Source organism: Coffea arabica, chromosome 7e (assembly GCF_036785885.1).
Source record: "Coffea arabica cultivar ET-39 chromosome 7e, Coffea Arabica ET-39 HiFi, whole genome shotgun sequence".
Classification (NCBI taxonomy): Eukaryota; Viridiplantae; Streptophyta; class Magnoliopsida; order Gentianales; family Rubiaceae; genus Coffea; species Coffea arabica.
In genome coordinates, this window is record NC_092323.1 from 10958338 (window position 1) to 10979557 (window position 21220).

The following is a 21220-nucleotide window of genomic DNA, read 5'->3' on the forward strand; positions in this document are numbered from 1 at the left end:
TCAAGTTCAACTTACATTTTCATACGAGCTTCGAGTTTAAATCGGGTTCGATCCAATCTTACAATTAAATACGTAATTATATATAACATATATTTTATAATTATGAATTACTGTAAATTAATATATATTATTAATATTTTATGTCATAATATATATACACACACTCATACACGGGTTTGGTACTAATCAAGACTAAGCCTAGCATGATTCAACATCGACTCACGTTTAGGTTTAGTTTGGACTTAAAAACTCTGCCCGATTCAATTGACGCTTAGGTGTAACACACTTTTTTTGATCGAGTTTGAGTTAGCCTGACCCAATTGATAGGCCTATTTATAAGGTCTGAACGAAAAAAAAAAAAAATGAAAGGAGGGTAGTGCAGTGCACTCATCTCATCTAGATGATTACTGTTCCTCCAACACTTCTATAGTCGGATGTGATCCTCCTTCCTAAAGCAAAAGGAAAGCCAGCACATGTTATCTTTCAATCACCTGTAATATTTTCTACATACGCTGTTTATTTATATTTTTATTTTTACAACTCTTTTTTAATGCATGGACATCACCTTTCAAAAAGCACTACAGTGTTTTCTTTTCAATTTACTTTTAAAAGACACAATTGAAATGGAGCCCATATATTTGTTGGCATTAGGATTTAGGATGGTGCAATATCAACACGGAAGGTCAAACTGATTAAAAGTAGGAGGAGTAGCTTTGGCTGTTTGAATAAACTATTTTCCTCAAACCAGCTTTACTTTAAGCAGTTGATAAGATTGGAATAAGCATACAGAGCCTAACTTTTCTTTGGTAAGCTTGCACAAATTATCATAATGTTGTTTTCTTCTCTTCTTGACTTTGTAGAAAAGAGAAGTTTTGGAATGGTAAAAACTGAAGTCATTTTCAAATAAGTATGTCCAACGCAGCGTCAAAGTTTAGATAGATTTGGGCGGCCATACAGAAAACCTGCCGTCTGAATTTGAGTGAAGTGAACAAACTGGACTCCTTTCTGTGAACTTTTTCTGTACACTTAGCTTATCCATTTAGTTAATCTAGACAATCATCAATAAGTAAAAGTCCCAATAATTTCATCTTCATGAGTATGTTAGTGTCTTTTAGTTAAGAGGATAAACGTAATTACAAAGATTTACTATTCCTTTCAAGAAAAAAAGAAGAAAAAGATTAGAGTTAATATATCCTTCTTAAGTATATATATGTTTTTTGTCAAATCCTTCTTGAGTATATAAATGAAGCTTTTAAACAACCACAAAAAGGGTATGTTAAGCAATTGAAAACAAATAGGATTGCTATAACATTTTTGTTTTCTAACAAAAGACAAAGGCCTTGTTTGCAAGCAAGTTTTTAGCTAAATTTGTTTGCTGTAAATTTTTTAACAACTTTAGCTGCAGTAACCTTAAAAGACTTCTCGAAAATTTTAAACTATACACTTCAAAATATTCAAAAATTTACATACTTCAAAAATTTTTTTTATAACTTTTACAGTAAGTTATAATAAAATTTTAGACAAACGCCTAAAAAATTTATTTGTCAAACGGACCGAAGACAAAGGCACAGACAAGTGCAAGAGAAAAGTTTCCCTGTCTGATGTCCATCACAAAACCAATTGTTGTTTAAGAATTTCTTAGGGCTGTGGCCCAGTACTAGTCGAACTCTGCTTTCGACTGTCATTGCTTCAACCTCGAAGTAAGTAAAAGGACAATTGCCCATTTGTCTTTCGGCCCACAAACAAATACAAACTTGGACATAAGGCCACCCCTCCGGCCCCTTCCTCTTACTACTCGAGCACATAGGAAGAAAGGAAAGTAGGCAATGGCTGAAGAAGAAGACGATGCAGCAAACCTCGAATTCTTCCTGCACTGGGCATCAGAGTTGGGAATATCAGACTCTTCTTCTTCTACTCTCCCTCATAAAGACTCCACCTTTCTACCTTCTTGCTTGGGTCACTCGCTAGTTGTCTCCCATTTTCCTGATGCCGGCGGGTACTCTTTTTTACTCTTCTGACTTGTAGATATAATGTTCATATGATCAAGGATTCTAAGGTTTTCTTGTTTCCGTTCTAATGTGAATAAGCAGAAGGGGTTTAGCAGCAGCTCGTGATCTTAGAAAAGGGGAGTTGATACTAAGAGTTCCTAAGGCAGCCTTGATGACAAGCGAGAGTTTGATGGTCAAAGATCAAGTGCTCTCTGCCTGTATAAAATCACACCCTTTTCTTTCTTCCACTCAGGTAGTACTCCTTATTTGATGTTAGCATTTGATTTTCCCTTTCCTTTTCTCGGTTCAGCAAATGGATTTTGAGCTAGATGGGTTGCTATACTGCTATTAGAGTAGTTAATTCAGTATAATACCTCCGAAATTAGTCAGAAATATTACCAAAATAGTGAAGTAGGAGTGTGTTATCTTGGATATTTGGGCTTGGTACACGAATCCCTTTTGTTGTGGAAACCTTTTCAGTCTTGTTAATTTCTTGAGTTGTTGTGGTGAAAGGACGGATTTTTGGTGGATGTACATGTAGTAATGCTGTCAAAGTTTGATCTGGTGCAGATATTAACCATTGCACTTTTGAACGAAGTCAATAAGGGGAAAAGTTCTTGGTGGTACCCTTACTTAAAGCAGTTGCCACGCAGTTATGACACGCTTGCAGGTTTTGGTCAATTTGAGATACAAGCTTTGCAAGTTAGTTTCTAATCTATGATTTCTAATCTATGACATGCTAATTAGACTGTTGCATTAAGATGAGAATGACTCCCGACTTATACCAGTTGTGCATTTTGTATCAGATGTAAAAAGTTCTATCTGAAGCCTTTGAATAACTTACAGGTGGATGATGCCATCTGGGCTGCGGAAAAGGCTGCAGGAAAGGCCAAGTTGGAGTGGCAAGAAGCTAGTGTAGTTATGGCCGAACTTAAGCTCAAGCCTGCTTTACAAACCTTTAAGGCATGGCTCTGGGCTTCTGCAACTGTAATTATCTTGTCTCATCTGATCTGTCTGAATTTGAAAATCACTTCATCTTTTATTACTGTTAGATAACTGAGGTTGGTCTTTGCAAAAATATGGAGAGCATTAAGTGGTTTTCTACTGACAAATAAGTAGATAATGCACTTCAACAGCATGTAATTATATCTGAGCGATACACAAATATTTTGCTTTTTAGTTTATAATCTTTAAGTTGGTTCTACTTGAAGATATCATCCCGCACAATGCACGTACCATGGGATGATGCTGGATGCTTGTGTCCTGTCGGAGACTTCTTCAATTATGCCGCTCCTGCAGAGGAACCGTGTGGTAATAAGACTTTGGGGTCTTGTGGAAATGGTTTCAGTATGCAGACTGAAGGATTGTCTGAAGCCAATGCACAGAGATTAACAGATGCTGGATTTGAGGATGATGTTGGTGCTTATTGTTTCTATGCTAAGAGAAACTACAGAGAGAAGGAGCAGGTGTGGCTACAAGTTCTTGTTTACCATGACGTCTTTCCATCTGACATGTACATGTGTTTGTTATTATATTATTTAATGATTTTCACCCCATTGTGTGGTCTGAATATTCATTTTTAGAACTTGATATTGATGTCTTATGAATAGGCTTCTATTACTTTCTTCAAGTATGATATCAGTCACATAATTGTGCCCCCTTGTCTTCTTTCTTCTTAAGTTAACTGATTGAGCATAACTTTCTTTTCTTTCTTTCTTTCTTTCTTTCTTCTTCTTCTTTTATCTGTTATAACTTATTCTTCCATGTACAAAAAAACTAGTGAACATGCAGAGGAACATGAGCATGAGACTCTTAATTCTTCTTAAAAAATTAAACTGATTTAGAGTTCATAATTGCTGAAACTTAGGATTAGATGAATGTCATCCACACTTGTCTTCAGTTTCAGTTTGTTTACATGCGCTCAGAGTCTTTCTAATAAGCTCTCTCTTGTTTCTGGTTTTATTCATTTATGTGAAAATTTCTTCATTGATATTCCAAAAGCTTGCATTATGTCTAGATATTATCTTGTCAGAATGTTATTGCATTTTTGGAGACATTTGCGAATAGATTAACCTAAAGATAGTACAGTAGCCATCCTGAGATTGAAATAAATTTTTTTCTATAGCAGCGTGTACTGTGGTGCAAGGAATGGATCTGGGAATGGTTGCTTTAAGTCTTACTGGTGCATACCAAAAGATTAGGTTTATAAACAATATCTATGGTCTGGAAAGTGGAGATGGCTACTATTACTGTAGTTTTGAGTGATCTTGAGAGAACCCAAAACAAATTAGCTGTTGCTGTATGGGATAGTTTAGAGCTTCTAGTGAGTCGACATATCTCTTCATTAACACTTACCATGTCGTTGTATCTTTTGCATTCATGTTTAAACTCAATAAACACTCTTTTGTGGCTTATTGGCAATTTAGTTTTACTTTCTTTGTGTCCCAAACAGGTTCTACTAAGTTATGGAATGTACACAAATCTGGAGCTGCTTGAGCACTATGGGTTTCTTCTAGATGATAACCCAAATGACATGGCTTTTATCCCTTTGGAACCTGACATGTATACATTGTGTTCATGGCCCAAAGAATTGCTATATATTGACCAAGACGGGAAGCCATCCTTTGCCCTACTCTCTGCTATGCGGTTGTGGGCAACTCCTCCAAACAAACGGCGATCTGTTGGACACCTTGCTTATTCGGGAAAGCAAATTTCAGTAGAGAATGAGATAACTGTCATGGGGTGGATAGCAAAGAAATGCCAAGATATGTTACAGAATCTGAGGACATCAATTGAACAGGATAAGTTGTTGCTGAGCAGCATTGGCAAAATTGAGGATATTTTTCTTCCAGTGGAGCTCGAGAAATTGCCATCAATATGTAGCACTGAGCTTCGTGCCTTCCTTGAAAGCCATGAACCAACTAATGAGGAAGCTTTCAACAACTTGCATATACCTCGAAATGCAAGAAGGTCTATCTCTAGGTGGATATTAGCTGTCCAGTGGAGACTCAGCTACAAGAGAAAATTACTATGCTGCATTGCAGAATGAGCTGAAGATGATTTAAACTTCTTTTCTGTGAAAATGTTCAAAACATCCAAGCAGAGAAATTTAGAGTCAATTGCAGAACATTGAGGACTCGTGGGATTGCTCCTCCGCTAGATTTAAGGGGATTGTTACCAGATAAAGCGAGGGATCTTAATCTTTGTATTCCACTTCTACACCAAATAAATGCTGATGGCACTCCGCGCCTCTAGCTTAATTGGGGAAGAAATGAACGAGCAGTAGATGATTGGTTCAGGAAGTGTTATATTTTCTCTTTCTTCTTCCGGAAGACAGTGGGCTGATATTGCAGACACAAGGTCTCAGAAATTTTTCCAAGCTATTCCTCTGATGCTTCAGAATAATGCACAGATTCTTGCTTCTCTTCTCGGGCTGGTGATGAACCTTTGAATCAGGCTTTTCCCGCCATTAATAGCCAACAGCCACTCCGGAAGTTTAGTTCACTATTGGGTAGAGCCTCATCACTTCAGACACGAGCACCATAAGAGAATGTCCGTTCTCAACAGGAAAAGCCCCCTCTCTGCATTGTGTCAAACTCAAACATTACCGGTGCAAGTACCTTACATAAAGTACCAATGGCTGGCATTTTCCAGAATTACTGCCGTGATTTTTTGCTAGCATTTGCTCAAAGCACAAGAAAGTGGTGGTGTAAATACGGGCTGAGTTGGAGGTATGCTGTCAACTCGGTTCACAATTTCTTTTGTAATTGTCTAGTCGTCTGGATAATTCCTGCATTATATATACTCCCTTATACTTCTGGGAGTAATGGTACAGCCCATTGATTTCCTCTTCTAGTTGGGAAGCTTTGTTTGGATTACATTTTTTCTAAACTTTTTATATAAAAGAAAATACTGCAACAATTTAACATATATAAAGTAAAAAAGCGATTGAAAAACATATCTACAAAAAACATAACAACAGCACTTTGTTTCGATATCCATACCCTGACAAGAACGTCAACCAGTGGTCTATTATAAGGGATATGATGGGGGTAACAAATTGATAAATTTTTGGAAGAGGCTATATCTATTAATTGATTGCCATGAAGCTTTCCATCGGTGTTGTAGCAGCTGCTCGTGCATCCTTTTCTATTTCCCTAGTGATACTTTTGTCACCTGCTACTGGGCGCGCTTTACCAACTGCATTCGTTTGGAAGAGTGGAAAGCAAGATTTCCTTGTTAGTATGAACTTGATTCAGAACTTAGCCTAAACGTAATCACCAGATCCCCTTGGATGTCTTCTGCAATATCTAACGAGTACAAATGTACCATGCCCTGGAGAAATTTCAACTGCAAATTCAGCCAACATTTTGTCGCGGCCCAAGAACTCCTTGTTTTAGTTGTTTTCGGGCTTAACCTTTGAGGAAGGAAAATGCCAAGGATCATTTAATTACCAGAATTAACATAATTACTAGAAAGTAGTATTCAGTTACTAGGTAACAATTCTTGCATATCCCTCCTTCCCAATGGTTCAATTCTAATAGAATTGCTTACGAGACAGGGAGGGTTAGCGCATTAAGAAACAAGTGGCAAAAAGACGATGATCTCAATTTGCAAAATTTACCATCATTATTAGAATGACATTTTGCAAAATTTATTGATTGTCATGCTTAAATGGATGAAAATCACAATTGGAACTAACATTTTAAAACAGAAAAAGAGGACAAAGAAACTAAAAAATGGATCAGATTTCTGGCTTGATTTCTCGAAAAAGAGAAATTTAATGGTAGCACAGTATAATCAGCTTCGATCATCTGGGGAAATAATCATCACATCCATTTTTTCAATTTTTTTCCATAGAACATTCATCTGTTACATAGATATCCGAAAAGAAACAAATGTACTGGAATTCCATTCTGAATCCTCTAAACTTTCTTTTGCGAAAAACAAGGAAAAAAGCTATAGGCTTTTCAATGAAAAGCATGTAAAAAAAAGTGGATGTGAAATTTGATAGGAGGAGATGGATCAGACAAATCTGGCTTGGATTATCTCCAGAAAACTGGAGAAAACACAAATAAAGCGCTCGGTAATTTCAGTTTCGATCATCTGGGGAAAAAATCATCACTTCCATCCCCTTCACTATATTGTTTGAAACCAAAAAAAAAAAAAAACTTTAAAAAAAATAGAATATTTCTCCGGATCTGATGAGAACAAGCTCTCCGAAAGAGCTTTGAAAAATCGAAAGCAGAATTGGAGAAGTGTAACCTATGAATATGGCGTCGGCTCATACGCAACGCCCATGTTTCATAAACCAGCGCTGGTAATCAGTATTCGACGCACACCATTAGCATAAGTACTACTGTGCCAAAAAGTGTGTGTGCGGTCATCTATGTGTGTGAGGAGAGGGTGTTTTAGAGAGAGAGAGACAGACTGTGGGTGTGAGAGAGAGAGAGAGGGAGAGTGCGCGTGCAGATTGAGGAGAAGAATCAGACTTGGTGGTCATCTTATATAGAGAAAGCAGGGAGGGCTGGTAAGTGAGGAAAGGCTGCTGCATAGGAGGCGAGCGGTGGTAGGGCTTTGGAAAACCCTAATCCCGGATTTAGGGTGAATTTATGTTGGTGATGGCATGCGGTGTCACGTGCCCAAGACCGTCTTCTCTCCCGTGGGTTCGGCATGCTTCTCTCGAGGCAGGATTTTTTTTTTTTAACCCTGGGTTACGCTAATTACACTGTAGAATTTTTTTTCTCTCACCTTCGATTCAGAATTCGAACGCTAAATTTAGCAATTGAGAGGACTCCACATTCTCTGCGACAAAAAAAAAAAAAAAAAAGAACTCCACATTCTCACATATTTTGTTATGGAAATAAGTACGGACTATAGAGCAAATTATTTGAATGGTCACAAACTTTTGGAATGGTCAAATTTTGACCATTAAACTATCAAAAGTCTAGTTTTGACTATTAAACTATTTAAAGTTTAGATTTCAAGTCATCTCATTAGATTTAATCGTTAAATATGACAGATATAAATACTCGCGCGATTCACAAGACAAAAGAAAGCAACATAGTTAACGACTAAATCTTATAGAATGATCCGAAATCTAAACTTTAGACAGTTTAATGGTCAAAATCAAACTTTTAATAATTCATTGGCCAAAACTTAACGATTCCGAAAGTTCAGTGGCCATACAGATAATTTGTTCTAGACTATATTCACAAGTTATATATATAGAGAGAGAGAGGATGAAATGTGAGATTCACATCTCCATTGATAATTTGAACCATGGTTTAGAATCTTGCCACATCTACAAAATATAAAACTAATTAGTTCTGTTCTTTATTAATTCTAAATCAAGGTGATTTACGAAAATCCAATTGTCGTCCGTGAAAATGCAACTGCATGATTAGTAAAAGTGATATTGTATCCATTTTGCATGCTTATGGCTCGTTTATTAGAGAATCGATTTTTTCTTTTAGGAAGATAATGAATATAAAGATCGACAATCCACGATGGTTTGGATCCCGTAATTGTACTGGAATTGCATAATAATATGCACAAGAAAAGAATGTAGATCATTTGATTCAATGGAATGATGACTTCTGACTTGAGTTATATGGGTTAGCTCGGCAATGAGGTGTGGTTTATTTGAGTTTGGAACTTGAAGATATTGTCCAGTACAGGTGGTCATTTTGGAATTGTGATTTCTTTTCAGCTAATTGTTAGCATTAACCATTCAAAGAAAGCTTACTATTGAGCTAAATTCTGGCTTAGTAGGTTACGGTGCCAGTAACTTGTTTTTTAGAGGGTGGTTCTCCGAAAGTAACAAGAAATCTATGAGATGGGAAGGGGAAAAACAAAAGGTGTAAAACACAGGCAAAGTGCCATGGCCCTTTTAAGTAACAATTTCACAGGGAAACAAGAACCATATTGCTTTGTCTGGGAGCAACATATGACATATCCCATTTCGGTTCAGTTCCTTTTTGGCGCGCATGATTCCAATACGAAAGGCTATGTTCATATTGGAAGGAAGAAAGATGCTAAAACCAGTCCCTAAAGGTTAGACAAAAGATTTCCTTTGCCTCCAATTAGGAATCTCCCTTGAAAAACTAATGCCACGAACATTCTTTTCTTTATCTATTTTCTGCTAGAAAGAATGTTCTTTCTCCTCTTTCTCTCCACACCCCACTTTGCTTGCCAGACTGACATCCTAATCGACTCTACTTCTCAACCACGTACATAGTTGACACCATTCTTCTATAAAATGCCCAGAAAAATCTCAGCATGACCCACGAAAAAAGTTCTTTTCTTGAACAATCTGTATATCACTCATTCAAACCGGTAAAATGGCTTCTGTACCTGCTCTAAAGAGGTCTGATTCTGTAGTAGACACCATGCCTGAGGCCTTGAGGCAAAGTAGGTACCATATGAAGAGGTGCTTCTCGAAGTATGTAGAGAAAGGGAGGCGATTATTGAAGGCTAACCAATTGATGGATGAATTGGAGCAAATCATTGATGATCATACTGAAAGAAGCCAAGTGTTGGAAGGCTTACTTGGATATATCTTGTGCACCACAAAGGTATCAGTTTGATTGCAATTTGAACTGCATTGTTTTGCCTTAGTGTTTTGAACATGCAGGGCTGCATATTACTGCATGGGACACAATTTAATCATACTTCTATTCTCTGTGCACTTTCCAGGAGGCTGCAGTTATTCCTCCATATGTTGCCTTTGCGATAAGGCCAAATCCAGGATTTTGGGAGTTCGTTAAAGTGAATGCAAATGATCTTTCGGTGGATGGCATCACCGCAACAGAGTACTTGAAATTCAAAGAAACAGTGGTAGATGAAAATTGGTAAAACTGCATTTCTTTTCCAGCTATTTATAAATGTAATATTGTCCTTCCCCAAGACGATCAAGAATTAATATACCAGTTTAGTCTATTTCAGTAATTTTTTACCTCCAAGCTATGTTATACCTTTTCGTATTTATGTTTTGTCACATGTCGAAAACTATGGTATGCTATATCCTTTGAAGATCAAGCGAAAGATATCTATTTTGTAGTATATTGCAATATGATGTGTTTACGCACAGAATCCAATCAGATCTGGTTAATTTTCTCTGAAATGCAGGGCAAATGATGAAAACGCCTTAGAACTTGATTTTGGAGCAATGGACTTCTCTATACCTCACCTGACTCTATCTTCTTCGATTGGAAATGGAATCGCCTATGTTTCAAAGTTTTTGGCTTCCAAGCTGAATGGTAGCCCATGCAGTGCACAACCTCTTGTGGATTATTTGCTCTCCTTAAACTACCAAGGAGAAGTATGGAAACAGGAATCTGAATAATAAATAAATAAAAAATGATAAAGAACGTAAATTGATCAGTCAAATCATGAATTTATATTAATTAGCGTTTTTCTCATTGAATTTTCAGAAACTTATGTTAAACGAGACCATCAATACAGCTTCAAAGCTTCAGTCAGCATTGATAGTTGCTGATGCTGCCCTTGCTTCACTACCAAAGGATACGCCATATCAGAGCTTTGAGCTAAGGTCAATCAGATAGTTTTTTCTCCATTTCCTTCATTTGCTAACACAAATTAGAAAGTGGAATAAGACACAATATCATCTTTTACAGGTTCAAGGAATGGGGGTTTGAGAGGGGCTGGGGCGATACTGCTGAAAGAGTTAAGGAGACAATGCGATCAGCGTCTGAGGTACTACAGGCTCCGGATCCCTTCAATACGGAGAAATTCTTAGGCAGGCTTCCAACAGTGTTCAATGTTGTACTGTTTTCTGTCCATGGATACTTTGGCCAATCAGATGTCCTTGGCTTGCCAGACACTGGCGGACAGGTACACATTCTGTAATCTAGTGACTGAACAAAAAGGTAATTCGATACAAATTGAGCTAAAATTTGCTGTTATCCAATAACAGGTGGTCTATGTTTTGGATCAAGTGGTGTCTTTTGAAGAAGAATTGCTCCTAAGAATTAAGCAGCAAGGTCTCAATTTGAAGCCTCAAATTCTTGTGGTAAGTTCCCTGCATGAGTAAAAGTTGTAATGGCTATGAATGGCAGGCAATCATCAAGTATATCCTTGTGATGCAGGTTACAAGATTGATCCCTGATGCCAAGGGAACTAAGTGCAACCAGGAATTAGAACCAATAAACAAAACAAAGCACTCACACATCCTCAGAGTGCCATTTAGGACAGAAAATGGAGTCCTTCCCCAGTGGATTTCTAGATTTGATGTTTATCCTTACCTTGAGAGATATGCTCAGGTATGTCCTGGGAATGAATTCTGGTATTTGTTGCTACTCTCTTGAGCAACTTATTGGTTTATGGACACATTTTCACTTTCTAATAGGACGCCAGTGACAAAATCATTGAACTAATGGAAGGAAAACCAGATCTTATTATTGGCAACTATACTGATGGAAATTTGGTGGCATCACTCATGGCTAGTAAGCTTGGGGTAACACTGGTATGTTTTTATTTCTTTGGACTTTACCTGTTTAAAAGGGTTCAAAGCACCAAGAACTCAGATTGAAAAGATGAGTTTAATAATGTAGTGAATTTTGGTCTAGGGAACAATTGCACATGCCTTGGAGAAAACGAAGTATGAAGATTCCGACGTCAAATGGAAGGAATTAGACCCCAAGTATCATTTCTCATGCCAATTTACAGCTGATTTAATTGCAATGAATACGGCTGATTTTGTCATCACAAGCACATACCAAGAAATAGCAGGAAGGTAAGAAATTGAAGCTCTTTAATACACAATGTTATTGAAGCTTATGCATGTTTGCCTGCGTACCTGGTTATTTACTCCTGGTGCATTTCGTGCTTTCATGTGACTAGGCTTTTCCAACGTTGTAAAATAAAGTCCTCAAAAACTGTTGGTGAAAAAAATGCCATTGGGAAGTACATAACAGCAAATAATCAACTAAACGCAGTGAATTGCTATTAATATTTTAAGTTTTCCATGATTTGCAGCAAAGATAGACCAGGCCAGTATGAGAGCCATGCTGCTTTTACACTTCCAGGGCTGTACAGGGTTGTTTCAGGCACCAATGTCTTTGATCCTAAATATTCCTAAATATAACATTGCTTCTCCTGGAGCTGACCAGTCGGTCTATTTCCCCCATACTGAGAAGCACAAGAGACTAACACAATTCCGTCAAGCCATTGAAGAACTTTTGTTTAGTAAAGCTGAAAATGATGAGCATATGTAAGTATAAACTTCCAGATGTCCGTAAGTTTGCGAAAGTGAAAAGCTGCCTGAAGTTCTAACATATTTGTTTTCTCTGACTTGTTCCATAAGCAGTGGATACCTAGAAGACAAAAAGAAACCTATCATTTTCTCCATGGCAAGGCTCGACACAGTCAAGAATCTTACTGGATTAACGGAGTGGTATGGAAAGAACAGGAGGCTGAGAAACTTGGTTAATCTTGTCATTGTTGGTGCATTTTTTGATCCTTCAAAATCCAAAGATAGAGAAGAAGCAGCTGAAATACAAAAGATGCACACGTTGATAGAAAAGTACCAACTGAGGGGTCAGATAAGGTGGATAGCAGCTCAGACTGACAGGAACAGGAACAGTGAGCTTTACCGCACTATTGCTGATACAAGAGGGGCTTTTGTCCAGCCTGCTTTATATGAAGCATTTGGACTTACCGTGATTGAGGCTATGAATTGTGGACTGCCCACGTTTGCAACCAACCAAGGAGGTCCTGCTGAAATCATAGTTGATGGGGTCTCTGGTTTTCACATTGATCCCAACCATGGAGACGAGTCAAGCAACAAGATCGCTGACTTCTTTCAGAAATGCAAGGAGGATCCTGAATACTGGAACAGGATTTCAGCCCAAGGTCTACAGCGTATATACGAATGGTACCAGAACAAAGCTAAAATAAACTGCATTACGAGTTCTTGCTTATCTCACTTTCCCATAGCCATTACAGAATTTGTGCTGATGATGATGATGCAAAATGACAATCCTCATTTGACCCATTTTAGAGATTTTCATTCTGATTACCTCAGTAAAATTAAGAAAGATCACTTTTGCTGGTTTTTGTTGCAGCTACACATGGAAGATCTATGCAAACAAGGTCCTGAATATGGGGTGTGTATATAACTTCTGGAGGCAGCTGAACATTGATCAGAAAATAGCAAAACAAAGATATATCCAGACTTTCTACAATCTTCAATTCAGGAACTTGGTAGTACCATACTAAATTATAACTAGCTATACTTTCTTGAAGTGAATTGTTAATTAATTTTTCAATGACAATGTCACAGGCAAAAAATGTTGCTGCAAGAAGGGATGAAACTCCAAAGCAAGAGACAAAGGAGAAACCTAAGCCCCAGCCCTTGAAAAGGCATGAATGCTGTCGCCAACTCTTTCATTTCCTGTGAGAGTCTTGAACAAAATAATAGCTGCTAGGATCTTCAAAAGGTTTTTCATTTGCATGTTTTATTTAATAGCATCCCATCCACTAGTTTCTCCAACAAAGGGTGGCATGAAAAGATGAAAATGAAAATGTCAGGCTGTGAAATGAGTTATGGACAATACTAAGCTGGCAAGAGTAGAAATTTTGGATAGTTGAAAAACAAATAGAAATTGAACATCTGCTTGTTGAATGGATATATGTACTTCTGTCGCATGGAAAAATCAGGAACATAGGTGGTAGAAATTAGAAGCAAGCCTAAAACAGAAGAAAAGAGAAAAAAAAAATTACTAAGTGTGGTACAAGAAAAACTTCAGTAGTGCCACCAGTGCTTAGTTTGAACAGAACAGATTTCATATTTTTTGCGAGATAAGAGTACAAATTTGCTGACAAATAGAGACTAACGTAATTCTCAATTTGGCAGCAGGCGCTCACAATCCAGGCTGCAAAGGTAGGACCATCAATCTGGCTATATCTTGTTGTCGATATTTTCTCGGAGGTAAACACCTTATGGATTTGACTCAACTTCCAGGTTGTTTGGAGCTTGAAGAATAGCAACTTGGCCGGGATTGGACTCCTACTACTCTAGTCCCCACAGTCTGCTAAAATTGTCAATTGTTATCATTACTTATTTTATTTATTATTTTTTTATGCAAAGTATAAAGAAGGATGACAGATGTAAAGGGTGAGATGAATCCTGTGTAAAGCAATTGCTGACAAATTATTCTATTGATTCAGATAAAATCATGTATTGATATGTTTGATGCAAATTCAGTCATTGTGCTTGTTTGCTGCTTGTTTTTGCGTCTAATAAGACGTCAGTTCAGGAACGACAATGCCATAAATCCTTTTCCTTCCGCATTTGCCTAGCTTGTGACTTAGGTCAGCTCTTTTCACGCTGGCCAAGGTCATGGGGCATAGGCTTTTATCTTAATTTGGTGCTAACCAGATCTTATTTTGATCTTAGGAACGTATTACTGCTTAGCTCTGTATAACTACATAATTTTGGCACTGTCCTCCGGAATTGATAATTGCATCTCTGCTTTTTATCTATCAATGTGCTTAAGCATCAGAATCTGAAACAGTAGCATGGAAACTGTGATTATGACTACCTTTCACTTTCGAATAAAGCCTTAAAAATATGCCAGATTCTGAAACTGGTATTATTTAGATTTATAGCAAAACAATCAAATCATACACTGTAAAGATTGGATTTTTCAAGCTCTTCAGTTACATTAAAGAAACTGAGCACGTGAAACCATTGTTCCCACTTTTTTAGCCGGTGAACTGCAATGGTGTCAGGAATGAGATCATGTGAGCACCTGCTATTAGTTCCTGGATAGTCATACATTGCTGGCTTATTAGAAAACCTGTTCATTGCCTTTTTCCCCATATCCAGCCATTTTCCAACAAGCTTATCTTCAGGACCAAAGGTATCATTTGCAGGAATGTCGGAAACTGCGATCCACTGGACAAGGTCCCAAGACAGAATAAATCCCATTCCTGACATGTAATGCACAAACGGGTTCATGCTTGGACAAGGAATGACGAATCCATAATACATATCCGATCTTGGTAATGGCTGGAGAGACAATGCCAACGGCACAAGCCTCAAGAAAACATCATCATCGGCTTTCATGACATAGTCATAATGCTGTGGCAAGATTCTTGGTAGGCTAGAGAAATAAGCATAAGTTTTTCCACTGTTCATGTTCTCGGTACAATTAAGGATGATAATGTCGCGAAAGCGCATGATCTCAAGAGCAACGTAAGTTCTTTGTTCGGGCTTGGTGAGTTTGCAGAATACGAACTTCACATCAATCTTGGCTATGGGAGAGGATTGAATCCCGTAGATGAGGCGGAGGAAATGGCGACGTTCATAATTGTCTGGACGAGTAAGAATTCCTATCAAAAGGGTGAACTGCGACTCTAGATGGGATGTGTCCTGCAGTATAATGATACTTTTTGTTGCAGTTGAAGAAGGGGACTTTAAGCGGATACTGAAGAAGATGATGAAGATGAAGAGGACTACGGCAAGAGAAGGGAATGCAACAAGAATCAATTTTTTCTTCCTCATGTACTCAAAGATTGTAATCCAACAAGACTTGTGCAAGGTAGAAGAAAGAGATGACTAACATGGGGTAATTTTCATGCCAGCTCTCATGTTTCTAATAGTTTTTCGAAGTACTAATACCATTATTAAAAAGCCACCTGAAAATAAAGCTATCATGCGTTGATTGTGGGATCAAAATGAGAAACTGTTCTCAATCATGCTTTCCTTGCTCGCAGTTACTGAACTCAGGGTAGGAGAAATGTGAATAGATGATGCACATTAACAGTAGCTAGTAGCTACCCCCAAGCCCAGTGGGACAATTGGGAATTGGGATACTTGAAGATGGCTGTCAAACTGATCATTGCTGTTTAGCAGGTTCACTTTTGATGCCTTCAACTGAATTCGAATTAGCAGGTGAACAGAAATCATATCCCAAAAGTTAATTGCATGCTTCTGTAATCATTCAGCCATTTTAACTTGCATGCATGCTTCTGTTTAGCGATTTTAACTGATTCTTGATGTAAATCATTCAAGAGGGACGGATAGAATTTGTCAAATTAACTATTCTAGCAAGGTATAACTACAGGATCCATAGCAGTTGAACTTTCCCTCTGGCACATGTCAGGACTGATGTTAATAACTCCTTCACCCTGCGTCATGTAATGACATTTAAATTAAAATTATACGAACTAGTAAGTTGTCGTGTTAAAATTATATGAACTAGTAAGATTCTCCTAGATTTGCACTCTACCATCTTGTACACCACAAAATACCCTACCTTAGCAACATTTCTGATATAAGTTGTCGTGTAATTCCCGGATGGAGATAAAGCTTCAATTAAATCTGCTAGGACCAATTGAGGTTGAGAGACGGCTCCATCATACCAGTCCTGCACTGGAGAAATAAAAAATAGACCCAAGAACCAGAAAAAAAAAAAGAGAGAGAGAGAATTATCAGGCCATGGCACACAGCATGATTCATCTCCTGTAACAATTCTCTGGAACATTTATCTACGAATGTCATGTACTGCAAATTAGATGTGTGATCCAGTTTTTTGAAATAACATCAAAGTAGAAATATCCAAGCACATTCCAGTTAAAAAATCTATGCCAGGCAGTTTTTATTTTTTATTTTGGAGTCAGAATTAAGGAAAAGCAATGAGAAGCCCTGCTCACCAAGAACACTTGATTTTTGAATTCTTTTGTCGAACCTCCACAAGCTTTGATTTGCAAGAAATGCAAAGCAAGACTTATCTTCCAAATTTGTGTTTTGGAGGAAGGTCGAGAGCATATAAGCATCCGGATCAGGAACATAGGTTTCATCAATCACCACATCGACAGTCTGCATATGATGTAGAATCAAAAAACATAAGCACGAGTAGACCACATATATATATATTTTTCCTCTCATTTCTTTGTCTGTGAAATATATCCTCATCATGGATGATGATATTATCAGGAAAAATGATACAATTTAACATAGATTGACTCAGATTATATGGCTTACTAAACATATAATCAAAATCAATAAGGTGCATTCAAGTTCCAATCTGACTAGATTTTAGCCAGACTTACACACAAAATGGCGTAAAACTCCTCCAAGTCATCTGGTATGGAAATGTTATATGTCACTTTGTTAATGGAATCATCAATATTTGCTCCTCCAGCATCCTGAACATACTGCATCGGGGATTCGAATATGAACAGTTAGGCCTTTACAGGAAAAAGAATGGAAAAAAAAATCATCTAAGAGGGAGATCAGGAAGCCTCCCTCAGACCATTAATGAGAAGAGGAATGATTATGCCAATTAGAATACAATTAAATTGTACATCAGTTACGTCTGTGGACAACAATTACTTCATTATGGTATCCAAATGAAATTTTCCATCAGACGGTTCTCAATATTTTAAAACAACAGTATTCTGTCATATTCCTAAAATGTTGTTTCTCATGGGAGCGCATACTTGAATTATAACTTCTAATGTTTCAAGCAACTGCAGTTTGGAACTTTACTACCAAAATAAGTGCAAGAGTTCGAAGAATGATACCCATAACAACCAAAGATTTTAGCAGACGCTGACCATTGAAGAGTAAAAGCGGAGTGCCAATAGAACATACTTGAGCAAATATTTGAAGTTTGTTGGAATGGTGAATACCTTTAACTTGTATGTCTCTTTTGTGAATGACCAAACACCCTGGAAAATAGGCCAGAGATGCGTTAACAATTTGAAGAAAAGAGTTTCACAAGAGAAATGGCTATGAAAATATTCAAATCCAATCAATCGGAGGGCAGGGATGCTTGAAAAATTAAAGTGCTGAATTTAATCTCAACGATACACACATCATTGAACTCCATCCAAGCAACTGTAGGTTTGAAGGATGCAGTCTTATTAGCTGCTGCTCTACTCAAACATATGTAGTTCTCTTTAATCTGCAATATGAAAGCTCTTTCTGTGAGGTGTTGCTTGCATAAAACAGGACTAACGCAGGAAACTGACACTTTCTCACTGACCATATCGTAGACCTGATTTGCTCTTGTTTCAAGATTTGAAAAAACTCCCAAGTACTTGATCCATTCTGCCCTCTGAGACAAAGAATGTTTCAAGTTTGCAATAACAGGATGAGATTGTGATAAAGCACTGAAATGAAAAGTTAATTTAAATGCCACAACAGGCAGGTTGAAAGCATACAATCTACAGTCCATCGGACAGAGTTTTAGATATGGTGCTTAATAGCAATGTGACTAGATTAACTTTGTGATCACAGACATGTTTATGCAATCTCCATTCTTTTGCTTGTGCCCGGCATCTAAAGATGTGAAATTTAAACTGGGATCATGGCCAATGCTAAAAGTACTTCTACTAGCATATCTTAGAACTCAAAAAATGAAAAATAAAAATTTTGAAACTTACCTGTAGAGGTGCATCTTCAACAAGTGGGACAAATGTTGCATAGTTGCAGGATTGTGCTTGATCAGTATCACTAATGAAATAAGCTGCAAATTGAGAAAGCTGCCCTGGCTCAGTCTTGTTAACCACCCCAACTTGTCCCTCACTATGTAATTTCAGTACACACGGTGAAGCTACCAAGTCTGATGTTATACCCTTCAAATTACCTAGTAAACCAAGAAGCTGTGGGCATAGATAGCTGTTAGTCATTAGCAAGCTCAAAAAAATTATACATTGAGGTCTAAAATTATGCAATGCAAACCTTATACTCATTGTTAAGCAACTGGAGAATTTTGATAAGTTATCAAAAAAAAAAAAAAAAAAAAGAAACAGTTATTTTTTATATTTACTGAAATCAAAATTGATCAAGTTTGTCTAAAAAGATGGAAAGGGCAAATCAACCAAATGGGAACATGTACTTCAAAAATGACTTACGAAAGCATGCGGGCCTCACCTCAAAGAAAGAAACTGTAAATTAGGAAAACAAGAAATGAGACTTTCAGAAACAAATGACAAGCAAGTAATAAACTTACAAAAAGAAAGAATAAAAAAAAAAAAGCATTGTCAGTGTCGATTATACCTGGAAAAAGTACAGTATCGACTGAATAGTTTGACAATGGGATGATGAATGATCTTATTCTGGGCGTGCAATATTTTGTTCTAGCTGCCATCCTTGTATTTTTCTGCAGGCAACCATATAAAAATTATGCAGGAGACAACGTACGATAAATTCGAAGCAGAAAAACCCCAATAGCAAGCAAATAATTCAAGGGCAAATTACTAATAACTCCTTGTTAATGGAACAAATTGCAATGGTTTCACACATAGAGAACAAAAGCTTAGTTCTTTTTTTTTTTCCTTTTCTTTTGGGCACCTTTTATTTTTTCTTTCAGTAAACTCCAAACCAAGTAATAAAAATAAAATGTAGTTTTATTGTTCAAATAAGTTATTTTATTTGCTAGGGAAGAAATGAAGTACCACCATCCATTTTTTTTAAAGATGCATACTTCGATTTATTAGTAGAACTCAGAAGTGGTGTCATATGCAATTTAATTATCAAATTTAAAGAAAGATTGATATGTGAAAATGTGCAAAATAAGAGAAAAGGGGGGAAAAAGCCAAAAAAAGAAGGTTGACAATTTTGACATGGTGTTTTATTATTTGAAAGAGACAGCCATTGAACCGTGATATCGCAAGCCATATCATCTACAACTAGAGGTCCACAACTTGTAGAAGCGATAAAGGTTACGGCCGATTGCTGGTGTACCAATCCTTTCAGCTAACAATCAAGATGCAAGACACCTCTATTCCATACATCAATATGGAAATTTTCTTTTTCAGGAAAAAAAAATTAATGTTCAATCAGCAAGTAATGAGTACCTATTTATTTTCCATTATACCAATCAGCAAGAAATGGTATATCTTTCATGGTTTTAGTGAATATAATTTGGCATCATAAAAAAGCAAATGATACATTGCAACGAGGAGGACTATAATTACCTGAATGAGAAGATAACTCTGGCCATCTAATCCGTTCTTGATGACTTTGAAACTGTTGCCATAATATAGATGAAAGTATGCAGCATCCTCCACCTGGGAGACATTGGCGACATTGACACTAGGACTTGCAGCATTCGAAACTTGAAGAAATGCAGAAGAACAGAACCAAGCCAAGAGCAACAAGGAATGCAGTAAAGTACTCCAGAAAGAACAAGTTGAAGAAGAGTGTGACAGTGAAGACATTGTTGTATGACACAAGTGAACCCCTGAGCTAGCTAACAAAAAGCTTGTAGAATCATAGTCCCTTCATGAATCATGCACTACTTATAAAGGAGAAAAAAGTTATAATAAAGCAAGTTTCTTTGCTCTCAGCTCGGCATCTTAAAGAATACAGAGTAAGAGATATTTGCAAGTTTTGGTATGAGCACAGATACTTGTTTACTTGTACAAGGCAAATTGCAAAGTAGTCCCCCCCCCCCCCCAAATATTTTTTTTATAAATCTGTATTTAGTCCCTTATAAATAAAATGAAGCATTAAAAAGTCTGCAATTAATAAGCCGTACCAAGTTGGTCTAGAGTGTAGATCTATAGATGTGTTTTCGGTTTAAAGAGATGAAAATTCTTGTACGACTTGTGCTAGAGGGTGAATAGTGATTACTGATAGCTACGGGCATCTTCTGTCAGATTCACACAGATTTCAGTGTAATGGTTCGCAGTAGCACATGATCTGCGATTGAAGGTCGCTTAAAAAGATCGAATCCAAATTTTGCTTATATTACAAGCTTATAAGAAGGTTAAAAAAGAATCACAACATGATCAAAAAAAATGTGCTGCAAGGCTTAAGTGTGACTTTGTAAACTGAGATGCGACTGGAATTAGAACCACAACCAATTATATATGTCGAACTGCATCATTTTAGATGTTCTAGACTAAATTGAGATTCTTTGAAAATACGAGGGACTCCATTAGCAACTTGTCCATACACTCTACATACATAAGGTGGGACAGAAAACAGTTGAAGCTGGGCGTGAATGATTTGACTTCTTAAAAAGGACTGGGGGTTATTGGCATGCATGTGTAATGGAGGAATAGTAGTGTCAATTACTACTGCCGGTTGTAGTGGTTAAAACTTAAAAGTCTATGCTGGCCCGTGAACGAATTTTTGCTTGGTGCTGTTTGTCATCTTCTCTTCATCTGTTTGCTTGCAGCATTTGCTGTTGGTTGCACATAAAATTCCTATCTGAGCAGTATGCACTTTGCACGCACCCCCACCATGG

At 37.2% G+C, this 21220-nt stretch overlaps 3 protein-coding genes, 2 non-coding genes and 1 pseudogene across 6 annotated transcripts; 2 read left to right on the forward strand and 4 right to left on the reverse strand.

Moving 5' to 3' along the window:
• The first annotated feature begins 1773 nt into the window (after positions 1–1773).
• On the forward strand, positions 1774–5843 carry LOC113702054 (protein SET DOMAIN GROUP 40). Of its 2 annotated transcripts, none has more exons than XM_027223004.2 (6): positions 1774–1996; positions 2091–2241; positions 2559–2690; positions 2835–2951; positions 3200–3454; positions 4441–5260. In XM_027223004.2, exons 1-6 carry the CDS (start codon positions 1827–1829, stop codon positions 5035–5037), a joined length of 1422 nt encoding a protein of 473 aa, XP_027078805.1. In that variant the 5' UTR covers positions 1774–1826; the 3' UTR covers positions 5038–5260. The 2 variants fall into 2 exon arrangements, with proteins under 2 accessions (XP_027078805.1, XP_027078804.1); XM_027223003.2 differs by having other exon boundaries at positions 1775–1996; positions 2835–2975; positions 4441–5843.
• Positions 5844–6727: 884 nt separating this feature from the next.
• LOC113702512 (small nucleolar RNA Z103) lies at positions 6728–6827 on the reverse strand. Its single transcript, XR_003451157.1, has one exon. It is a non-coding gene; the product is annotated as a small nucleolar RNA Z103 (small nucleolar RNA).
• Positions 6828–7008: 181 nt separating this feature from the next.
• Positions 7009–7119, reverse strand: LOC113702513 (small nucleolar RNA Z103). The gene has a single exon (XR_003451158.1). It is a non-coding gene; the product is annotated as a small nucleolar RNA Z103 (small nucleolar RNA).
• A 2151-nt stretch (positions 7120–9270) lies between these two features.
• On the forward strand, positions 9271–14212 carry LOC113701254 (sucrose synthase 7-like; annotated as a pseudogene).
• A 379-nt stretch (positions 14213–14591) lies between these two features.
• On the reverse strand, positions 14592–15688 carry LOC113701368 (beta-1,3-galactosyltransferase pvg3-like). Its single transcript, XM_027221985.2, has one exon. The coding sequence runs from the start codon at positions 15517–15519 to the stop codon at positions 14635–14637; it is 885 nt and encodes a 294-aa protein (XP_027077786.1). The 5' UTR covers positions 15520–15688; the 3' UTR covers positions 14592–14634.
• Positions 15689–15923: 235 nt separating this feature from the next.
• LOC113701367 (uncharacterized) lies at positions 15924–20381 on the reverse strand. The gene is made up of 11 exons (XM_027221984.2): positions 19944–20381; positions 19024–19126; positions 18898–18911; positions 18408–18626; positions 18008–18079; positions 17837–17926; positions 17652–17690; positions 17070–17174; positions 16671–16836; positions 16274–16389; positions 15924–16145 (listed from the first exon to the last, which is right to left on the reverse strand). Exons 1-11 carry the CDS (start codon positions 20184–20186, stop codon positions 16062–16064), a joined length of 1251 nt encoding a protein of 416 aa, XP_027077785.2. The 5' UTR covers positions 20187–20381; the 3' UTR covers positions 15924–16061.
• Positions 20382–21220: the final 839 nt, after the last annotated feature.

Excerpts from the sequence above, each read along its gene's own strand:
- LOC113702054 (XM_027223003.2), top strand. The coding sequence starts at position 1,827 with ATGGCTGAAGAAGAAGACGATGCAGCAAACCTCGAATTCTTCCTGCAC. Across the intron at positions 2,691-2,834 it reads TTGAGATACAAGCTTTGCAA|GTGGATGATGCCATCTGGGC; the intron begins GTTAGTTTCTAA and ends AATAACTTACAG. Across the intron at positions 3,455-4,440 it reads ACTACAGAGAGAAGGAGCAG|GTTCTACTAAGTTATGGAAT; the intron begins GTGTGGCTACAA and ends TGTCCCAAACAG.
- LOC113701368 (XM_027221985.2), bottom strand. The coding sequence starts at position 15,519 with ATGAGGAAGAAAAAATTGATTCTTGTTGCATTCCCTTCTCTTGCCGTA.
- LOC113701367 (XM_027221984.2), bottom strand. The coding sequence starts at position 20,186 with ATGTCTTCACTGTCACACTCTTCTTCAACTTGTTCTTTCTGGAGTACT. Across the intron at positions 16,837-17,069 it reads AGTTTTACGCCATTTTGTGT|ACTGTCGATGTGGTGATTGA; the intron begins GTAAGTCTGGCT and ends CATCATATGCAG. Across the intron at positions 16,146-16,273 it reads ATATCAGAAATGTTGCTAAG|GGTGAAGGAGTTATTAACAT; the intron begins GTAGGGTATTTT and ends TACATGACGCAG.